Source organism: Mchenga conophoros, linkage group LG14, assembly GCF_057382185.1.
Source record: "Mchenga conophoros isolate Kocher_MC1m ecotype Shallow Benthic linkage group LG14, M_conophoros_male_GT1.1, whole genome shotgun sequence".
Classification (NCBI taxonomy): Eukaryota; Metazoa; Chordata; class Actinopteri; order Cichliformes; family Cichlidae; genus Mchenga; species Mchenga conophoros.
In genome coordinates, this window is record NC_140539.1 from 9,223,903 (window position 1) to 9,242,626 (window position 18,724).

An 18,724-nucleotide genomic window follows, 5' to 3' on the forward strand; every position below is an offset into this window, starting at 1 on the left:
ATTCATTAGCCATATCTTTAAGAATCCAAATATATACATCTTAAAAAAATTTAAAGCAGACAAATGGCTAATATGAACTGTGTAGTTTCACATGTGGGGCAATTAATGAAGAGGATTTCTGGTTAGATAATCATGAACAACAGTCAAAGCAGATGAAGCTATACACAGCATGATTCAGTCTTGTTTAGGGACTTCCACCCACCTCCAGGATCTCCAAGCCTGCTCCCACTGCCAGAAAATGCGCGTAGTTTAGGGAGGAGTTAAAGGAGGGGTGATTCATGAATCAGTCTAATTATACAGAGTCAGATCCACCTACACTTATAACCAAAGATGTCCTGAGAAAAACACAAAGCAAACATGCCAGCAGGAGAGCCTGTTGCTGGGCTCTGGGTGATATCATAAAAGTGGCTTTATAAAGTGTAGGCTGAGAAGGAGGGTGTTCGTTCTCACATGTTCTAAGGAGTGCAGGCTTTTGCATGGTGTGTTGCTACCTGAGCCAGGGTGGGTGGCTGCCACTTGACAAGCAGTTACAAAGCTTAGAATCCTGCTTACGCAGGTAAACTGCTCTGTGGAGGATCTTGGCTAGAAAAGAGAAAATATTGTGTTGTGGCTATCATGCCAGCTTGCCAGAAAAACAGTGATGAATAAGCTTGGCACATAGCAGCCCATTAAAAAAATGTAACAAAAGACTGCAAACCTTTTATTTCAAAGCATAATGACGCAATCAAGACGTAAAGGCCGTTTTTAAAATGTAGTTTGCTTTGGTTTGTTTGCATGGCATATGATACACATCTGTACGTTAACTAACAAATGTATGTGGGCATGGTTTATCTGTGGTCTCTGAATGGAAAAAAAAACCTCGCCACAACTGAAGGGTAGAAATAGATGTGACGCAAGTAAGAATGTGTCAAGTTTCCCCACCACAGACCTGTCCCTTTGCTTCGATAAACACTTTCACTGCATTATCGATGCTTGCGCATCTGTTGAAAAGGTCACACAGGTGAAACATTTCAAGGCTTCCAACAGCAATCACGCAATAACTCGCACTTGCCTTCCCGAAATGAGTTTCTAACTTTTAGACTGACTGTCATTTTCTGTGACACTTTTTTCTCTCTGTCATCATCAGTTCCTGTTCGTTTCCTCCTTGCATTTTTTCATTTATGTAATTTTAACATTTGATAGGTTGTTGTGGATTCTGCTGCTCACGCAGTCGTAACTGCCCCACTCTCACACAACATGAGATTCCACGTGCAGTCAAAGCCTTGTTTATATAAAACGACGGACAGCACTTTAGGCCAATAAGCTTCCGATATCGCATTTCCGTCACGTTCTCCATGGAAACCCCTTGCATCCAGCCAATCGGAAAAAGCACAGGGAGGAGTCTAAATTGAGGTCGCGAGCTGGGCTCGGCGATTCGCTGATAGGCCTGTGCGGGAGAGAACCGGGGAGGATCCATTCACTACTGTGTCAAGCCGTCTGAAGCTCTGCTCCCATTGAGGAATACTGAACGGTATAACTGGATAGTTTTTACGTGTCGCTTTTGATTTTACATCTCGTTGGAGACCACCGGAGAGAGGATTTTTCCAACTACTGCTCAGGTTGGTCAGCTTTCATTTGCGCCCTTTCATTTTAGCAAAAAAGATTGACGAGCGAAAAAATAAGTTGCATAACAAAAATGCGGTCTGCGCATGCGTGAACCCCGAGTTGCTCTACTTTTTGTACTTTTAAAACCAAAAAATGCCGGTTATATTTTTTCTGTTCAGTCAGACAGCTAGATAAATGTTAGCTTTTATGAAATATGTCCTCTGCGGGTATCTCGCCGTGGATTCGTGGCTGCTTTTTAACGATTCGGTTACTTTTACATAACTGTGTCAGTGTACCGTGCACTGGATTGCAGGTCAACGTGTGTGGATTTTAAATAGCAGGTCAATGGGAGTCAGATGGGGGAAGGGGGGTCATTTTTAATGTTTTTTCCTTTAATATAAACGTTATCTAATACGAGAGTATCTATGTGAGAAATTTCATATGCACGGAAGTGTAATATTAGACGTATAAAAAGGCTCTTCGTCAGGTTTACTTTTTAGCTGCTCGCACTCGAAACACTTTTACAAAATGGCTTTGAATTGTTGGCACAATTATGGCCCGAGGAAGTGGTTTAATTTCTTTATATAAGATTTTTAAAAGTGTTTGTTAAATGTTTGGATTGACAGACAGGGGAAGAAGAATAATCAGATTAAGATTATTTCTACCTAAAACTACTACTTTTGCCAGATTTAAAAAAAAAAAAAAAAAAAGTAGAAACCGCGCATGTTATTCAAAAGCATTTATTTGAAGCCTAAAAATGTCACTTGAGCTGTCTTTTATTTTTCACCCCAAACGTGTGGCTTTCATGTTACAAAGCAGTTTCCCACAAGGCCAAAACAGTGATTATACCATGGCAACATGCAGCTACAGGAAAAAAAGTGTGTGACAATAATCACACACACACACCCCGGTGTCTTCTTTTAACAATTTTTACAACTTGTATGTCAGCAGTCATCATTAATAAGTAATATCTTAAGTTGGTGGCCTACACTGTGATGTAACTCACTCGGTCTGATGCCATTTTTATTGCATATTGAGATGGGCCATAACAGGAGGGGGTTAAGTAAAAATGATAGGTTTTGCCACCGTATGTGCAGCATCTTTCTACATCTATATTGATGTTGTCTTCCACTAATATTTGTTAAGCCATGTTTTAACTTTGTGTGGATTGTCAGATGAGTTTATTTTTCTCAAAAATGTAACAGTATGCCTTTATTGGTCTTCATGTGATTTCAGTTTCGCATGCCAGTAAAAAAGTGCACTTCAGGAGGAGCTACTTACAAGACAAACCATGTGGGTTTTATGAAACAAGGCTACCATAGCTTTGTGCTGCGCTATGGCCAAATCCATGTGACTGGAGCAGGGTTGTATAATGCCTGAGATCTGTGCTAGTGTGCTGGCTGTATAAGCCCTCTAGTTGAGGGCTGAGCTGGAAGCAGAGGGAGTTCAGTTTCATTATGTCATTATTCTGCTCAGTGACGTGTTCGGCAGTGTTGCAGAGAGTTTGGGAAGACTCTCTGGTGGTTGGAGTTGTACTTTTGTGCTTGGATGCTGGTGTTTCTTGTTATGTTGATGGAGGAAGGGGGGGTCACTGGTAAGCCAACGTCTGCACTGCATGGTCTTTCATTGAAGTTGAACACACTTTAAAATACAGGATAGTAGTCAGATTTTCTTCAGCAGTTTCATGTATGGTTTGTTCTGTGTTATGTCCACAGAGGAGCCGGTGTTATGACAGTTTGCACGAGTTTCAGGGATCAGTGCTTAACATATGGTCGTGTTTGTGTGTGATTTACAGTTTAGTAAAGCTTCAGTTTATCCATAGTGGACTGCTCCCACATAAGCACATGTGGGGAATGATTTACATAAACATACTTCAATTACTTAGTTTTTTGTCTGTTAACCTAATGTTTTTTCTCTTTTTGTGCATTTATTATTAGCTCTTCAGGCTCCCTATATGAAATAATCTGAGCAATAAAACTAACTTTAGCTCGTATATTGTAAACAAAATTTACCCGTGTGATTTTATGAGATATGTGCTGACATGTATAGAAAGTAACTAGAGGACACAATTCTAGGAAATGCTGGTCTTATTTCCTTAAAGAGAATGTAAATAATAGGAATAAATATTTTGTTGCCATGATTACAAGCTGTGGTCTCTCTTTTGTTTGGGTGACATTATTCTAACCAGTTGTAACTCCTTGCTCTCTGCCGATTGGTCATTTCCAGCAGCCAATAAAACATCTCTTCACAGCGCCTGGCTGCTGCCTCCTTTAAACAAGAGTGGGTCATTTTCTAAGTGGAGTGGGTGGTTTGGAAAGTCTGCTGGGTTGTGTTTTTATATATATTTCTAGTTTAAAAAAAAAAATGAAGAACCTACTCTTAAAACTTTGAGAAGTTATGTAAAAGTGCTTATGTAAAGAGAGAGAAGAATAGACAGGCTGCTGAATGTGCGCGCTTACATAAATAGCTGCAACCTGACACTGGAGAGCAGCAAAACAGTAAAATAGTTTGGATTTGGCCTCAGTACCTGTTGCCGGTATTTCCTGTTCAGCTTTGAAAGACACGAATAGCTCCAACCACTGCTGAGGTAATTGTAGGAGGATAAAAACTGATAAAACTGGATCTTGTATTTGTCTTTTGGAGACCAGCTTTTACTCCCCAAGATCTTCTAAAGGCTCTTATTTAATTGCAGCTTTCCAGAAGCAAGTGAAAAAAGGTCTCTATTTACAGCATGGCTGAACTTCTAACACAGAAGTGGACAATTAGTTTTCTCAAAGGGCCACTGTTTTGGAGGGTCACACCAATAAGCTGAACTTAGTTCTGTTCAGTATTATATAGTATAAAGTGCTATTGGTGGCTAAAATGGGAAGCATTGGGAAGTCCTAATTTCCCATTAAACTCATGAGGGCTGCTCAGGGACAATTAAAGGGCCTAATGTGGTCTAGGGGCCACACAATGACCAGGTCAGTTCTAACACTGACTTGAATGAGAACACAGGCCATATATATTCACTTAAATAATTATGAAATATAATATGTTTTATTTATTTTTTTTTTTTAAAGGTAATTGCTAAAAGGACTGTGCATCCACGGTCACTGTACTGTGTTACATAAGGCTATCTTTGATTTTTAATATGGACAGTTAATGTGTATGTGTGGGAGCTGTATCTTTAACATTAATGATACGGCTGTTTCTCTTAAAGACTGCTTGTCAGGTTTTCCTCCTACTGCTTCATTGTGTAATTTGTGATGCAGCCATCCATACAGGAGACTATTTAAACAATAAAACCCAATTTTCATGCTTTTGTTTTGTTTCTGCTTCTCACATCCAAGTTGGTCCTGATTATGTGCAGGCAGCGGAGGTTTTTGTTTGTACTGTGTCAGCAGACCTGTGTTTCATCTCTGGAGACTCACCTTTTATTTGAAAAACTGAACCAGATTAAGCTGGTCTGGGACTGATGTCTACCTGGAAAGGGCAAACGACTGGCCTATTTACTGTGCAAACCTTTTGAAAGCTGTATGGCAGCTCCTTTGGTGTGACTGTGTTAGTGTTTGTGTAACAGCAAGATCATTCTATCTGTGCTGTGGTGCCCTTTTTATTTATGGTTGACTTTTGAAAATGTGGAGATGTGAGGCCACACAGGTTGATCAGATCAAAGTCATGGCTACTGTACTTTGATAGATGGGTTGATTTAATCCACATTGATTGCTTCTAATATTAGAGTTGTGTTCCTTCTGCTATTGATCTTCTATCATTAGAAGTGTACTGTGCTGTAAAGTGTTGGTATGAGTAATTTCACCTGTTTTTGTTTTGTTTTTTGTCTTGTTTGTTTATTTCAGACTGCATTTCCACTCCTGAGACAACAACCCCATTTATGCTACAGTTCCATCAACTTTGTGGCATTGCCATGTGGAAGGTAACTTAATCTTCCATCACTAACTTGTCCCATGTCTGAGGATAGTGATCCAAAGCAGTACCTGTACTCAACCCTGGACGGGTGTGAACGGAACCGGGAAAGGGCAGGCTTGCACGTGGAGGAAGCGCAGGGCACTCCCTGCAGCTCCATTAGCCAGCTTCACCGCATGGCCAGCTACAGTGAGGGTTGTGGCGGGCAAGATGGGGTCGAACTCGAACCAGAGTTAGGATTGGCCTCCGAGGGGAGCGATAGCAGCCACGAGCACCCGGGGTCCCCGCATGATGACAGGAAGAGACCGCGCCCACCTTTGCACGAGGATGTGGAGATGGGTGGCAGTGGTTCGAGCGGGAGCGGGACAGAATCCCATGGCAACGAGTCACATGGCAATGAGTCCCACGGCAACGAGTCGGTGGGCAGCTCAAACGGCAATGGCAAGGATTCCGCTCTCATGGAGTCCTCGGGGAGCAACAAGAGGTGAGAACTCATCGAAACCACTGAATCGTGGTAAATGAAGTTTTTTTTTTTTTTTTTGTTTTCTTTTTCTTTTTCCCACCACGGTGGGGGAGCGGACCAACTAGGTCACGGAAGTAAGGTTCATTAAAGTCATTGAAGGGCTATTTGAGTTTTGCTGGGCTGAGTCATTGCTATAGTCCAGTAGACTGCTTAAGCTGGAGGAAAGCAAGTTGGGAATTGGTGTTTATTCCTAATCATGACATATAGGTTCATATCAAAATGTTTTGTTTTGGGGTTTTTTTTTGTTTGTTTGTTTGTTTGTTGTTGTTGTTGTTGTTTTGTTTTTCGGAAGAGAAACTGCAGGAAAAGTGAATATTATTGAGACTCTTTCTAGTTTATTGATATTTCACTATTTCCCATACTCATTAGGGTGTGAAATACTCAGCTCACACTCATATTATTGGACCTGATAATTACATGTCATTAAATTTGATTTCAATTCGGTTCCCACTTATAGTTTTCTGGTGGCCTCATCTTTTTTTGATTAACCATATGGGATTCTGAGATGCAATCCTTTAAATAATAGTCTTGTTTGAAGAAAATGGCACACTTGGTGAAGATTGTTGTTACATATCCAATGCTGATGCTGTCTCCATCTCCATTTACATCCACGAGGGGGGAGAAAATACTGGAAACACATGTCAGCTATACTTGCAACAGTGACGCCTCATCTTGATTAGACTCCACACCTAATACTGTGTTTCCTTCATTCCACTGACTCTGATAGATTGAACTTGGGATTTATAATAGGGCTTGCTTAAAAGCCCTATTCCTTAGAAGTATATGAGAAAATGTCTTTCTAACTTAACTCATTCACTGCCATTGACGTCTATAGACGTCAATTACGTTTTTCAATGGGAGGGGCTAGAATACAACCTCGGGCAGCTTGTCAGTGAATTTTATTTTTACATATATTTGTAAATAAATTGTTTTGATAAAACATAACCTTCCTCAGTGTTATTTCTGTTTTATAGAAGTGAGAAACTATTTTATATGTTAGAGGTGTCACAAAGCAAGAAATATTAGTGTCAAAGGCACTTTTCTGCTTGAAATGTATTTTTCACAAAAAGCTCGTTTTCTCCCTTTTTTTGGTCAAAACAGGCATTTTTGGTGGAACCCACCTCTCTTCTACAGCTGATTACTAAAGAATGGTAAATGGTAGAAAAAAGCTTTTTTTTTTTTTTTTTGGATGAAAGAAGAGAGTCTGTTCTTCATTTTGGTAGGTTCAGCGTTTATATGATCATAACACACAGTTTTCTGTGGCTCTTCAAAAATGAGTAAAAATGCTCAAAAACCCTGGCAGTGGGGAGTTACCTGATTTGAAAATGGCTGGCAGTGAATGAGTTAATGTCCTTCTTAATAAGTTTATTGCTTCAGTGACTAATTTCATGTCATCTAAAATTTAAAAAGGGAAAAGAAGATTGCAAAGGTGAAAGTGCTAATCTCGAGACTTAAGAGACTAAATGGTACATCAGAAACCAGTGGATGACATCACGGTAGCTGCATCCATCTTTTATACTGTCTGTGCATCGACTGTACAGTGTCCACAGAACCACATCCGTTTGTCATACTCTTCATACTCTGTTTCAAAATAGGACGTTATCACGTTTAAGAACAAACTTTGTGAACCTTTGTGTCACGATTTAAATTTGAGGCAAACATCCAAGAGAAATAAAATGCATGTTTGTAAAAAGTCTATGCCAAAAGTCAGTTTATAACTTGTTCAAAAAAAGCTTTTTGTGGGTGGCTTGACCTGGTTGTTTAACTGCCCACAGAATTTTCCATTGCACTTTGCGTTTCTTGAATGCTCCTTTTTTTTCTTTCTTTTTTTCCACTATACATTATCATAGTAGTCTTCTTTTCAAGGTTTAGTATTTGCCTCAGAGGTAACTAAATTAATTAAGGACTTGAAATTTTCTTTTTAAATATAAATTTTCATGTGACTTGAAAAGCGCACGTGAATATAATTGGTTAATTACACTTAACACTTGTTCACTTTCTTTATTTGTCCTTCCAATATTTAAAAAAAAGAGCAGCTCATATGACGGTGCAATTCTAAGAACAGCCTATAGCATCAAATTCCTGAATCACTTAAAATGTTTGCTCTTCATTTTTGTTATGCGTTTTCTGGTTTTCCTGCACACCTTTGTTCATAACATGACATTGTCCTTGTGATTACAGCTCAAACTCTCATAGCCCCTCCCCGCCAAGCAGCTCCAATGCTTTCAGTCTGGTGAGCTCCGAGCAGGACAACCCATCAACCAGTGGCTGCAGGTTAGTACACTTCTGGAAAAAAAGCCCAGCCCAAATCTACTGGTATTTAATGCAACAACAATTGGAAATGTGAACAGAAAGGTCTAAAACCCCTTGTCAGTACGTTCCCCTCCTGTTCTGCTTCCTTTGCTGGAAAGCCGAGTGTGACATCAATGGTGAGATCTTGTCATGTTGACACACATGTCTCTGTCTCATTTGGGTCCTGCAGCAGTGAACAGTCAGCCAAAGCTAAGACACAGAAGGAGCTCTTCAAGACGCTCAAGGAGCTGAAGATGCACTTGCCGTCAGAAAAAAGGAGCAAGGGCAAGTCGAGCACTGTCAACACTCTCAAGTATGCACTGCGCTGTATCAAACAGGTGAAAGGTAAGACTTGCCTTGTGTGCATTGTTTTTATCTGTGTGTTCATGTTGTATGACTGATGTTATACTTACTTACATACTGAAAATAAACTTTTATCTCACGTGTTCACTTATCCATATTGTCTTGGTTGCAGCCAATGAGGAGTACTACCAGATGCTGATGAATAACGACAGTCAGCCACCAGGGTTTGATGTAACATCTTACACCATTGAGGAAATCAACAGCATCACCTCGGAATACACCCTTAAAAACACCGTAAGTACCACCGCTCTTTACCTCATCTTAAAGGATAAACAGCTAAACCAGTCTTATGCCTGAATGGTGAAAACCAATGTTATGGTAAATGGCCTGCATTTGTATAGCGCTTTTCTAGTCCCTAAGGACCCCAAAGCGCTTCACACTACATTCAGTCATTCACCCATTCACACACACATTCACACACTTGCAATGGCAAGCTACATTGTAGCCACAGCTGCCCTGGGGCGCACTGACAGAGGCGAGGCTGCCGGACACTGGCGGCACCGGGCCCTCTGACCACCACCAGTAGGCAAACATGGGGTTAGTATCTTGCCCAAGGATATTTGGCATGAAGCCAGGAGGCAGCCTGGGATCGAACCACCGACCTTCTGACTAGTGGCTGACCTGCTCTGCCACCTGAGCTACTGTTATTAATGATAACAGTGATAAAAAAGTTATGGAGATGAGCAAACTACCAATATCAGATACATGCTATATAGCTAATTGGCTAGCTATTAGCTGTTACTATAGAAAACAACTGTTAGTTATTTTCTTTCTTTGAGACATTTTATGATTTACTGTTAAGTATCGTCCGTGTTTTTTCAACATTATTCAGAAGTTTGTATCATGAGTCATATTAGCTGGTGAAGTAACTTGGCAAGTTAGCCAACTTTCATTTCTACTTAGATTTGGTAGCAATGAAGTTGGCAAGTGAGATATGGCCAGTCAGCTGGTGTGTGTGTGCGCGTGCGCATGTGCGTGTGTGGGAATTTGTTTCCCATTCATCCAGAAGTGCCTTTGTGAGGTTAGATAGCAATATTGGATACAACTTCCAATTTCTAGTTCTTCCCATAGATGTTAGATGGGGTTCAGGTCAGGGCTCTGTGCAGTCAAAGTTCTTTCACTAAAGAGAGGTGCAATTTATCGCTCACTTTCGACGCCGCTCCGTCCAGCGGTTGAGTTTGTGCTTGTTGATGTAAAGTTTGCATACAGCTGCTCAGCCATAAAAGGTTGTGCCATGAAGCTCTTGGTACACAGTTTGTGTGCTGATGTTAATACCATATCAGTTTTGGAAGTCTGCAGTTACGGAATCAGCACATTATTGACGACTTTTACTTTTGCACTATGCACCTCAGCACTTACAGTCAATACAGCTCTCTAACTTTATGTGGTCTGCTGCTTTGTGGTTGATATGCTGTGACTCGCCCATTGCAATAATACCACTTACAGCTGATCATGGAAGATCTTAGAGGGAAGACATTTAACAAGCTGACTTGTTACAACAGTGGCATCCTAGTCCAGTAACACTCAGCCAGACTCAAATTTAGGAAGATCTAGTTGCATAACTGCATAACTAGATGCTTGATTATATACACTCGTAGCCATGAGACTGAAAACACCTGAATTTACAGATTAAGAGTTGTGGCCCAACACTTTTATTCGTGTAAAGTGTGTGTCAGTGCATGTATGTATGTTAGTAAATCAGACGCATCCATGGGCTTGCAGGTAGTGAGCCTAAGACTCTAGGCTCACTACCTACAATCTTACAGTTTTATTTGGATACCACCACTACCACCCCCATTTCCCTGCACTGTTAAGGCAACAAAAGCAGGAGAAAGTCTGTCTCAAGAAACCTAATTATAGCGTTCAAGAGGGAAGCCAGAAAAGGCAGAGTTTTCTCCACAGGGGTGATGACCATTATAAAAAAGAAAAAGAACAAGCTTTATTGTTTATTTATTCTTGAAGTTGATGTGGAAAAAATAACAGACGTAAGATAAAGAATAAAGTGGGGGATGATAAGGAGCAGCCGATCTGTCATCTGAGTAGTAGTCAGTTTGAAGATGTGTTTTTAAATCTTCTGAGAGGGCTAGAAGTACCTAATTTGGTAATCCTAAATGATTAATATCTTTTTGTTTTTGCCTTTAGGATATATTCGCTGTAGCAGTGTCTCTCATCACGGGGAAGATTGTTTACATCTCTGACCAGGCAGCATCCATCTTGAACTGCAAGCGGGAAGTGTTCGACAACGCCAAGTTTGTGGAGTTCTTGACTCCCCAGGATGTCAGCGTGTTCTACAGCTTCACCACACCATACCGCCTGCCCTCATGGAGCATGTGCACAGGAGCAGGTAAGGATGACGAATGCAGGTTTGAGCTCCACAAAAGCTCACACGTGTATATGTATAAATATAAATTAGATAAATTTTTGCCTCCTTGACATAATTGGTCGTACAGTATGGTAAGGGGCACTGTAGACACGGATGGTAAAATTTCCAAAATAGGGTCACGCAGCAAACCAATATGAAACACATGCACCACCTGCACATGGAAGTATTTCCTCCACATACTCATGTTCATACATGCATAGCACATATTTCATTAGCATTCTCAATCACACATTAATACATGTATGACGCTAACAAATGTGGCATGTTTGGCAGTCAGGTCTGTGTTAACTGATGATGTGTACACCTTCAGGTTGTATTGCATTTAGGTTCTTCTTATCACAGAGTTGGTGAATTAGTGGGTTGTAATATAATTTTCTGCCCAGTGGTCATATAGATTCTACTAAAACTCATTTCAGAGATTACAAATTTGTGCATTATCTTTCAAAAATTTTCTCCAAAGGGACTTATGTTCTATAGTTGATTGCACTCCCACTTTAACAACTGGAAGCTGGTATCAGTCCAGTGAATTCCAGCATTTCCACTCATAAGCATCTATAATTTTTTTTTTTTTGTAAATTGTCTCAAAAATGACTTTTTTAAAAAAAAATAAACTTTTGTAGTATAATTGCATCTCTTGCATTCTTATCTATGACACATGAGAGGCAAACATCTCAGGTCTGCTGAAGAGTATTTTGAATATTGATGACTGACAGATGGCTGAGTGGGAACTACTCATGCTAATTCAATTATTCATCCGACCTTTTTCCCCTCTTCTTTTTATTCAGAGTCATCTCCCACGGAGTGCATGCAGGAGAAATCCTTCTTTTGCCGCATCAGGTGAGTGGCAGCAGTCGGCAGCTGCTTTGAGCCACAGTTTCCTGTCCAAGCAAGCTCTGAGTCAGAGGAGGGATGGTGGGTAGGAGAGGGGAAAAGTGAGAGGGAGGAAGGAAGTCAGCAGCTTTGAGCTTTTGAACTTCATCTCCATCTAGTGGCCAGATGGGGTACCTGCTATTGCTCATTTAAACTTTAAAGTTGTATATTTATATAATATAGGTTGAGCTGGTTTGGACATGTATAGAGGAGGAATATGCCTGAACATGGATAACAGGAGGATCAAAAGAAAGGTTCATGGATGTAGAAAGAGGATTGTTGGTGTGACAGAAGAGGGTTAGGTTGAGCATTGTAAGTTTGAGTTAATTTTTCTACAAGATGCAGTATTTTCTACCACAAATGTTGTTTTTATGAAAGAAATGATGAGCTTAGGACTAAAACCACAGTTAACTAAATAATTACAGTAATTTCACTACATGATTAGTAGATAAACTGGTAAAAGGATCTCTTAATGCTTTTAGCTCGTTTTTCTTTCTTTTTTTTAAATATTTTATTTTGAAAGGCAAAAAAACCCAATATTCATTATTATGAAAGGGTCTTGACATTGTGTGTTTGCATTCTAGTGGTGGCAAGGACCGTAAAGGAGACCTCCAATACTATCCTTTCCGGATGACTCCGTACCTGATGAAGGTCCAGGACGCTGAGCTGGCTGAGGAGCAGTTCTGCTGCCTCCTGCTGGCTGAGAGGGTGCACTCTGGATATGAAGGTGAGAACTGCACTGTTTTAATAAAGCACTCAAGCGTATCACCCAATAATGAATGCAGTTTTATTTTGTTTACCAGTTACTTCTGACATGTATCAGATGGAAAATAAAGTCATTTGTTTCACACGTTTAGAAGTTGAACCATAGATGGCACAGACTAGTTAAACTTATACTAGTTAGACTATGCAAATCAGAGATGACAGCCTGAAATGTACCAGAGAAAGATGCTTATGGGATTTTTTTATTAGTTATTGTTTTTATCCATGTGTGTACTTGAACAGATGGTGAGCCTTATGATAATCTCTATAAACAAGTTATCATCCACCCAATACTGTCGCCACTATAAAAACTGATCACCTGGAAAACAAGGAAATAGTGTTACATTTTTTCTGCAAGGCCATTTTAATCTGATTAACTATTTTTTTTTTTTTTAATGTGTCACATTTTTTTAAATAAGGTTTTAATTAAACTAATTAGTTGGACAAGGGTCCAGGTCTGCTTTAATAACAAAAGCAGCCTTCAGAAAGTGCTTAAGATTCAATAATAGATTCATTGTTTCATAGTTGTTTTTGTTTTTTTTAAATCCAATTGATCAGTTTATTACCGATCAATCCCCTTGCTCATGTTTTGAAAGTTCAAAACCAGCTCGTGTGAGTTTAATCCTTTTAATGTGAACCAAGAGATGCTATCATCCTTTTGTTTCAGGGGATTACTGTACAATCATTTTGTTTACTGACATTTTTTCCCTTCCCTTCGCACACCTAGCTCCCAGAATACCTCCTGACAAGCGTATCTTCACTACAACACACACCCCTAACTGTGTGTTCCAGGATGTGGATGAGAGGTGAGTGGACTGAATCCTTCTATGATCCTTACAGTGGTGCCTTGTGTGAAGTCATCCTGCTGGCCTGTTTTCTACTAAAGTAATTACTGTTTTCCCAATAGGGCTTTGCCTTTATTGGGGTACCTCCCTCAGGACCTGATAGGGACCCCCGTGCTGCTCAACCTACACCCGAGTGACCGACCCTTGATGCTGGCAATACATCGCAAAAGTACGAACATTTGCATGCATACCTGGACTGTCTCACTGCGTTCTTATACTCTGAGCTCTTCCGCTCACACTTTACCTTCTGTTACCAACAGTTCTGCAGTACGCTGGTCAGCCGTTCGATCATTCTTCAATACGTTTCTGTGCAAGAAACGGTGAGTACATCACAATCGACACCAGTTGGTCGAGCTTTGTCAATCCCTGGAGCCGCAAGGTGTCCTTCGTCATTGGCAGGCACAAAGTGCGCATGTAAGTATTCCCACTGTGGTGGGGTTTTTTGTTGTTTTTTGGACATCTGTATTTATGAGGACATTAGGTGACAGCTCTATGCCTGCATGTTTCAGGGGTCCTGTGAACGAAGATGTTTTCGCAGCACCGGCTTTCCATGGAGGGAAGATCATAGATTCAGACATCCAGGAAATCAGTGAACAGATTCACCGGCTGCTGCTTCAAGTATGCACGCACACGGTTCACTTTTACACACACAAGAGGCATTTGACAGCTCCTCTAACAGCTACTCTCTCTGCAGCCGGTCCACAATATGGGCTCCAGTGGTTATGGTAGCCATGGCAGCAATGGATCCCATGAGCAGCTGGTGAGCATCAGCTCATCCAGTGAAAGCAATGGGAACATTACAGCAGGGAACACAGCAGAGGACACAGGCAAGACCAAGCCCGCCAGGACTTTCCAGGAGGTCTGTAAAGATGTCCACATGCTCAGGAATCAGGACCCTCAGATCGGTCTGCATTCCCCATCTCCCGCGCCGTCACCTTCTCTCCCCAAACATGAGCAGAAGAAGACCCATGAGAGTGAGTCCAGTTGGCAACTATTAAGTTCAAAATAAAGTGATTATTAATTTAAGTACAGCAGAAACACACGCAGAGTGTCTTTTGGTTCTCCTGTCTGTCTTCTCGTGTGTGTTTCTCATATTATCTCCTCTTCTCTTTAGCATTGGCAGCTCAAAGATATTCAACTGTGCGTCCAAAAGACTCAGTGCCCCCTCTGCAGGCCAGAGACAGTACTGCAGCCAGCATGGAGGGCTTCACCTACAAAGACCAGACTGTGTGCTCCTACCAGCAGATTAGCTGCCTGGATAGTGTCATCAGGTCAGGCATAGATTTGGTCATGAAGTCATCTGCACAGTAATCCCTGTGCAAAGGCAGAGAGATCATGCTCTGTTTGCACAATATCAAAGCTCTCTCATTTAAAACTCCTTCTTGTTTCTTAGGTATCTGGAGAGTTGTAATATACCCATCACAGTGAAAAGAAAATACCAGTTCTCCTCAAACACCACCTCCTCCAACTCAGATGATGACAAGAAAGGCTCAGAGGATGGCATGCAAGTGCCTCAGGATACAAATGCAGGTATGTAGTAATCATGCATCTGTGCACACAGTCTAAGGTACTGGCTCAGCACTAACAGAATCTTTCTCATTTAGATCCCTTGATGTTGGATTCTCAGTCAGGCCTGTCAAACATGAAAGCACTAAAGAAGCCTCCATCTGGGGCAGCTGCTGTGGTGGGAGGCCCCCTGGCACCCCTCACTCTGCCCAGTAAGGCGGAGAGTGTGGTGTCCATCACTTCTCAGTGCAGCTATAGCAGCACCATCGTACATGTGGGGGACAAGAAGCCTCAGCCAGAGTCTGGTGAGTTTCTGTGTCCGTAGAAACATAGCAGGACTGTCATTAGCCGTGTTTTAATGAGTTTATTTGACTGATGTTTATGACACTGCTTTGTACAGAGATAATTGAGGATGTTGCAGAGAGCCCAGCACCCCCTGCGCTGCCTGTCAGTATGGTGTCTCCACCCAGCCAAGGAAAGGAGGCCTACAAGAGGCTGGGCCTGACCAAGCAGGTGCTGGCAGCACATACCCAGAAAGAGGAGCAGGCCTTCCTCAACCGATGCAGAGAGCTCCGTAATTCCAGGAGCTTCCAGAGGGACTGTTCCACATACCTGTACAAGCACAGAGGTCCACCCAGTGTTGAAGGTACTGTAAGCTTCAAATTTAGCTTTTCTGCTTTGTTGGGAGAAGATATAGTTTAGCTAGAAGCTTAACAACTGAGGCAACCAAACACAATAAAAGTTCTACAAAGAGGAAATAAGGCTTACCTTTACATTGACTATCTTTTTTTAATCTTATCTTTTTTAATCTCATGATTTTACCAAATTCCCAGTTCATGTGGGGAGTATATTCCTGGTCTCCAGTTAGTGCGCATCTACATGCATTTTTTTTATTCTCCAGCTCAACAAAAATGACATTCTGACCTCTGCGTCTATATCCTCATTTCAGAATCACCTGGACCACGAGGCACTGCTAAACAAGGCACCGTTAGGCCAGAAACTACTGCCAAGAAGGGTAACCGCAACAGGAAGTCCAAGAAGATACGGATGAAGCATCCCGATTCATCAGACAGCGCTGTGTCAAACCGTAAACCACGCCCCCCTCTCCAGGGCCTCAACCAGACCTCTTGGTCCCCATCAGAAGCATCGCAGTCAGCTTTTAATGTGTCCTACCCCACCATGGTCCCTGCATATCCGCTCTACCCACCAACACCTGCTGCTCCAGCTCAGGCTCCCCGACCGGACCCCTCTCTCTCTACAGGATTTGGAGAAGGGCAGAGCACCCAAGCCCCGCCCACTGCCACTCCGTTTCCTGCACCCATTGTTACACCTGTGGTAGCTCTGGTGCTACCCAATTACATCTTCCCCCAAATAGGACAAATAGGAGCAGCTCCGAGACCACCATTTTTCCCTGAGCAGGCCCAGCCGCAGCCTGCATTCGCTACCCAGCAGCCCTTTCAGCCCCCTCAGCCAGCCTACACGATACAGACGCAACCCCCCTTCACCAGCCAACAGCCATTTCCTGTGCAGACTGCCTTCACCCCCCAGCAGCCTTTCCAGGCTGCTCAGTCCGCATTCGCTACTCAGCAGCCGTTCACCGCCCAGCCGTCTTTCCCAATGCAGGCCCAGTTTGTAGCTCAAGCCCCCTTTCCACCTCAACCTTTCCCCTACAGTCTCTCCAGCGAGCCTCCCAAAACCCCTGCAGCAGAGCCTCGCGAGGGTGCGGCGTCACGATCTTCCACCCCTGCTTCTGGGGCGAGAGAGCCCGCCACATCACCGCCGCTGTTTGAGTCCCGCTGCAGCTCGCCCCTGCAGCTCAATCTGCTGAGCATGGAGGAGGGGCAGCGCTCAGTGGAGCGTCAGGACACTACAGTAGCCTCTGCTGGAGGACAGGGCGGCAGTGCGGCAACAGCGTCTGTAGGAGTGGGAACAACAGGGGATAAGAACGGAGGCGCCTCCAAGCCTGATAGCCAACAGCAGGTAGGAGCCACAGGACATTTACAAATACTAACACAAAGTTACTAACTTGTACAAGTGCCAGCACTTAAACACAAACTGTGTCACAGCGTGCCAGTGGAGAGTGAGTGTGGAATTATCTCTGATGTGTGCACCACCTTGTGTCTTAGGTGGAGTCTCCAGGAGACGGGGCTCACAGTGACGGGAACTCATCATCCTGCGACCTGCTGGACATCTTGCTACAGGAACAGGAAGACTCTCACTCTGGTACCGGATCAGCCACGTCTGGATCCATGGGCTCAGGGTCAGGCTCTGGACTGGGCTCGGGATTAGGCTCAGGCTGCATTGGCTGTGGTACCTCAGCTAGCGGCGGTTCTGGAAGCAGAACAGGTCAGTAGTTGAACATTGAGGTCTGACAAGAGTTTCCACAAAATTTAAGAGTTTTTTGGGGGGTTTTTTGTGACTCTGTCTTTGTCTCCCCCACAGGGAGCAGCAACACCAGCAAATACTTTGGCAGTGTCGACTCTATTGAGCACGACCCCAAGTCTAAAAACAAGATGAGGGGAGAGGGCGGGTCTGAAGGCGGCAAGCCGCAGGACAAAGTCTCATCTCGAGGGGAGGGAGAGCATTTCATCAAGTATGTCCTACAGGAGCCCCTCTGGCTGCTGATGGCCAACGTTGATGACAAGGTCATGATGACATATCAAATGCCATCCAGGTGAGTCACTAAGTGGAATTAAATATTATAAGCTTCACCACCTGTATGAAGTATTAACCTTTTAACTCCATTAAATATCATTCACACAAATGTATTTGTTTTCTGACCATCAGAGATATTCAAAGGGTTTTGAGGGAAGACAAGGAGAGGCTGAGGCAGATGCAGAAGAGCCAGCCTCACTTCACATCAGACCAGCGACGAGAGCTAGTGGAGGAACACCCCTGGATGAGGAGGGGAGGCCTGCCTGCTGCCATCAACGTTAAGGTGGGGGACAGACACAGTTTTAAGCATAGTTTAAAAAAAAACACACACACAGCACTCCCATTGCAAATAATTTGAAAACGTATACCATGGAAAATAACGTGACTTGTGTTCTGCAAAAAACACAATAGTTGTACACTACTTTCTGCAAATGAACTTTATAGGGAAGATGGCAGTTTTCATGCAAGTTAGTGCTGCTCAAAGTCATTACAGATAACTGACAAGCCAATAATGAGACAAAACAAATGTAATGAAGCAAAACAATTAAAAATATAACTGTAAAATGGATTCAAATGAGCTAAATGTATATCTATAAATGTTGTAAGGTAACGATGGCATGTGTTTGTGTTCAGGAGTGTGTGTACTGCGAGGATGCGGCAGCGGCACCCATCGAAGAGGATCTGCCTGACATGGACATGAGCGAGCTGGGCGAGGAGCTGAGCAGAGACAGTCAGAACACCCAGAGCCAGTCTGGGGAGCCTCAGCCTCAAATGGAATCAGGCTCCTAAACAGCCAGCAGAGGGCATGTGCATAAATAGACACTATGGATGTGACAAACAGCTGTGTGCCTGACCATCCTGAAGAACACATACATGCACACTACAAGCAGAACTCTGTGTTGTGAGTGTGATGGTTAGGAGGGTGTACACTGCTTGTGTGTGGGTGTAGGACTGCTACTGTGGTCCAGTTCCTAATGCACCCCAACAGGGGGCAGTAGTGCTGTCACAGCAAGTCACTTTTTCCATCTCTCTCAC

General features: G+C 42.7%; 1 protein-coding gene across 1 annotated transcript in view; it reads left to right on the forward strand.

Moving 5' to 3' along the window:
- The first annotated feature begins 1,436 nt into the window (after positions 1-1,436).
- Positions 1,437-18,724, forward strand: part of LOC146559215 (period circadian protein homolog 2-like) — a 19,787-nt gene continuing 2,499 nt past the window's right edge. The window contains exons 1-22 of the mRNA XM_085245060.1: positions 1,437-1,598; positions 5,424-5,974; positions 8,195-8,287; positions 8,496-8,650; positions 8,781-8,902; positions 10,811-11,012; positions 11,837-11,888; positions 12,506-12,648; positions 13,411-13,489; positions 13,591-13,697; positions 13,789-13,942; positions 14,038-14,146; positions 14,223-14,502; positions 14,643-14,799; positions 14,922-15,058; positions 15,133-15,339; positions 15,435-15,680; positions 15,984-17,014; positions 17,161-17,380; positions 17,477-17,708; positions 17,822-17,972; positions 18,323-18,724. The exon at positions 18,323-18,724 is cut by the window's right edge and continues 2,499 nt beyond it. Of these exons, the coding sequence (XP_085101186.1) occupies positions 5,532-5,974; positions 8,195-8,287; positions 8,496-8,650; positions 8,781-8,902; positions 10,811-11,012; positions 11,837-11,888; positions 12,506-12,648; positions 13,411-13,489; positions 13,591-13,697; positions 13,789-13,942; positions 14,038-14,146; positions 14,223-14,502; positions 14,643-14,799; positions 14,922-15,058; positions 15,133-15,339; positions 15,435-15,680; positions 15,984-17,014; positions 17,161-17,380; positions 17,477-17,708; positions 17,822-17,972; positions 18,323-18,478 (4,476 nt within the window). The 5' untranslated portion in view covers positions 1,437-1,598; positions 5,424-5,531 and the 3' untranslated portion in view covers positions 18,479-18,724. The remainder of the gene's footprint in view (positions 1,599-5,423; positions 5,975-8,194; positions 8,288-8,495; positions 8,651-8,780; positions 8,903-10,810; positions 11,013-11,836; positions 11,889-12,505; positions 12,649-13,410; positions 13,490-13,590; positions 13,698-13,788; positions 13,943-14,037; positions 14,147-14,222; positions 14,503-14,642; positions 14,800-14,921; positions 15,059-15,132; positions 15,340-15,434; positions 15,681-15,983; positions 17,015-17,160; positions 17,381-17,476; positions 17,709-17,821; positions 17,973-18,322) is intronic.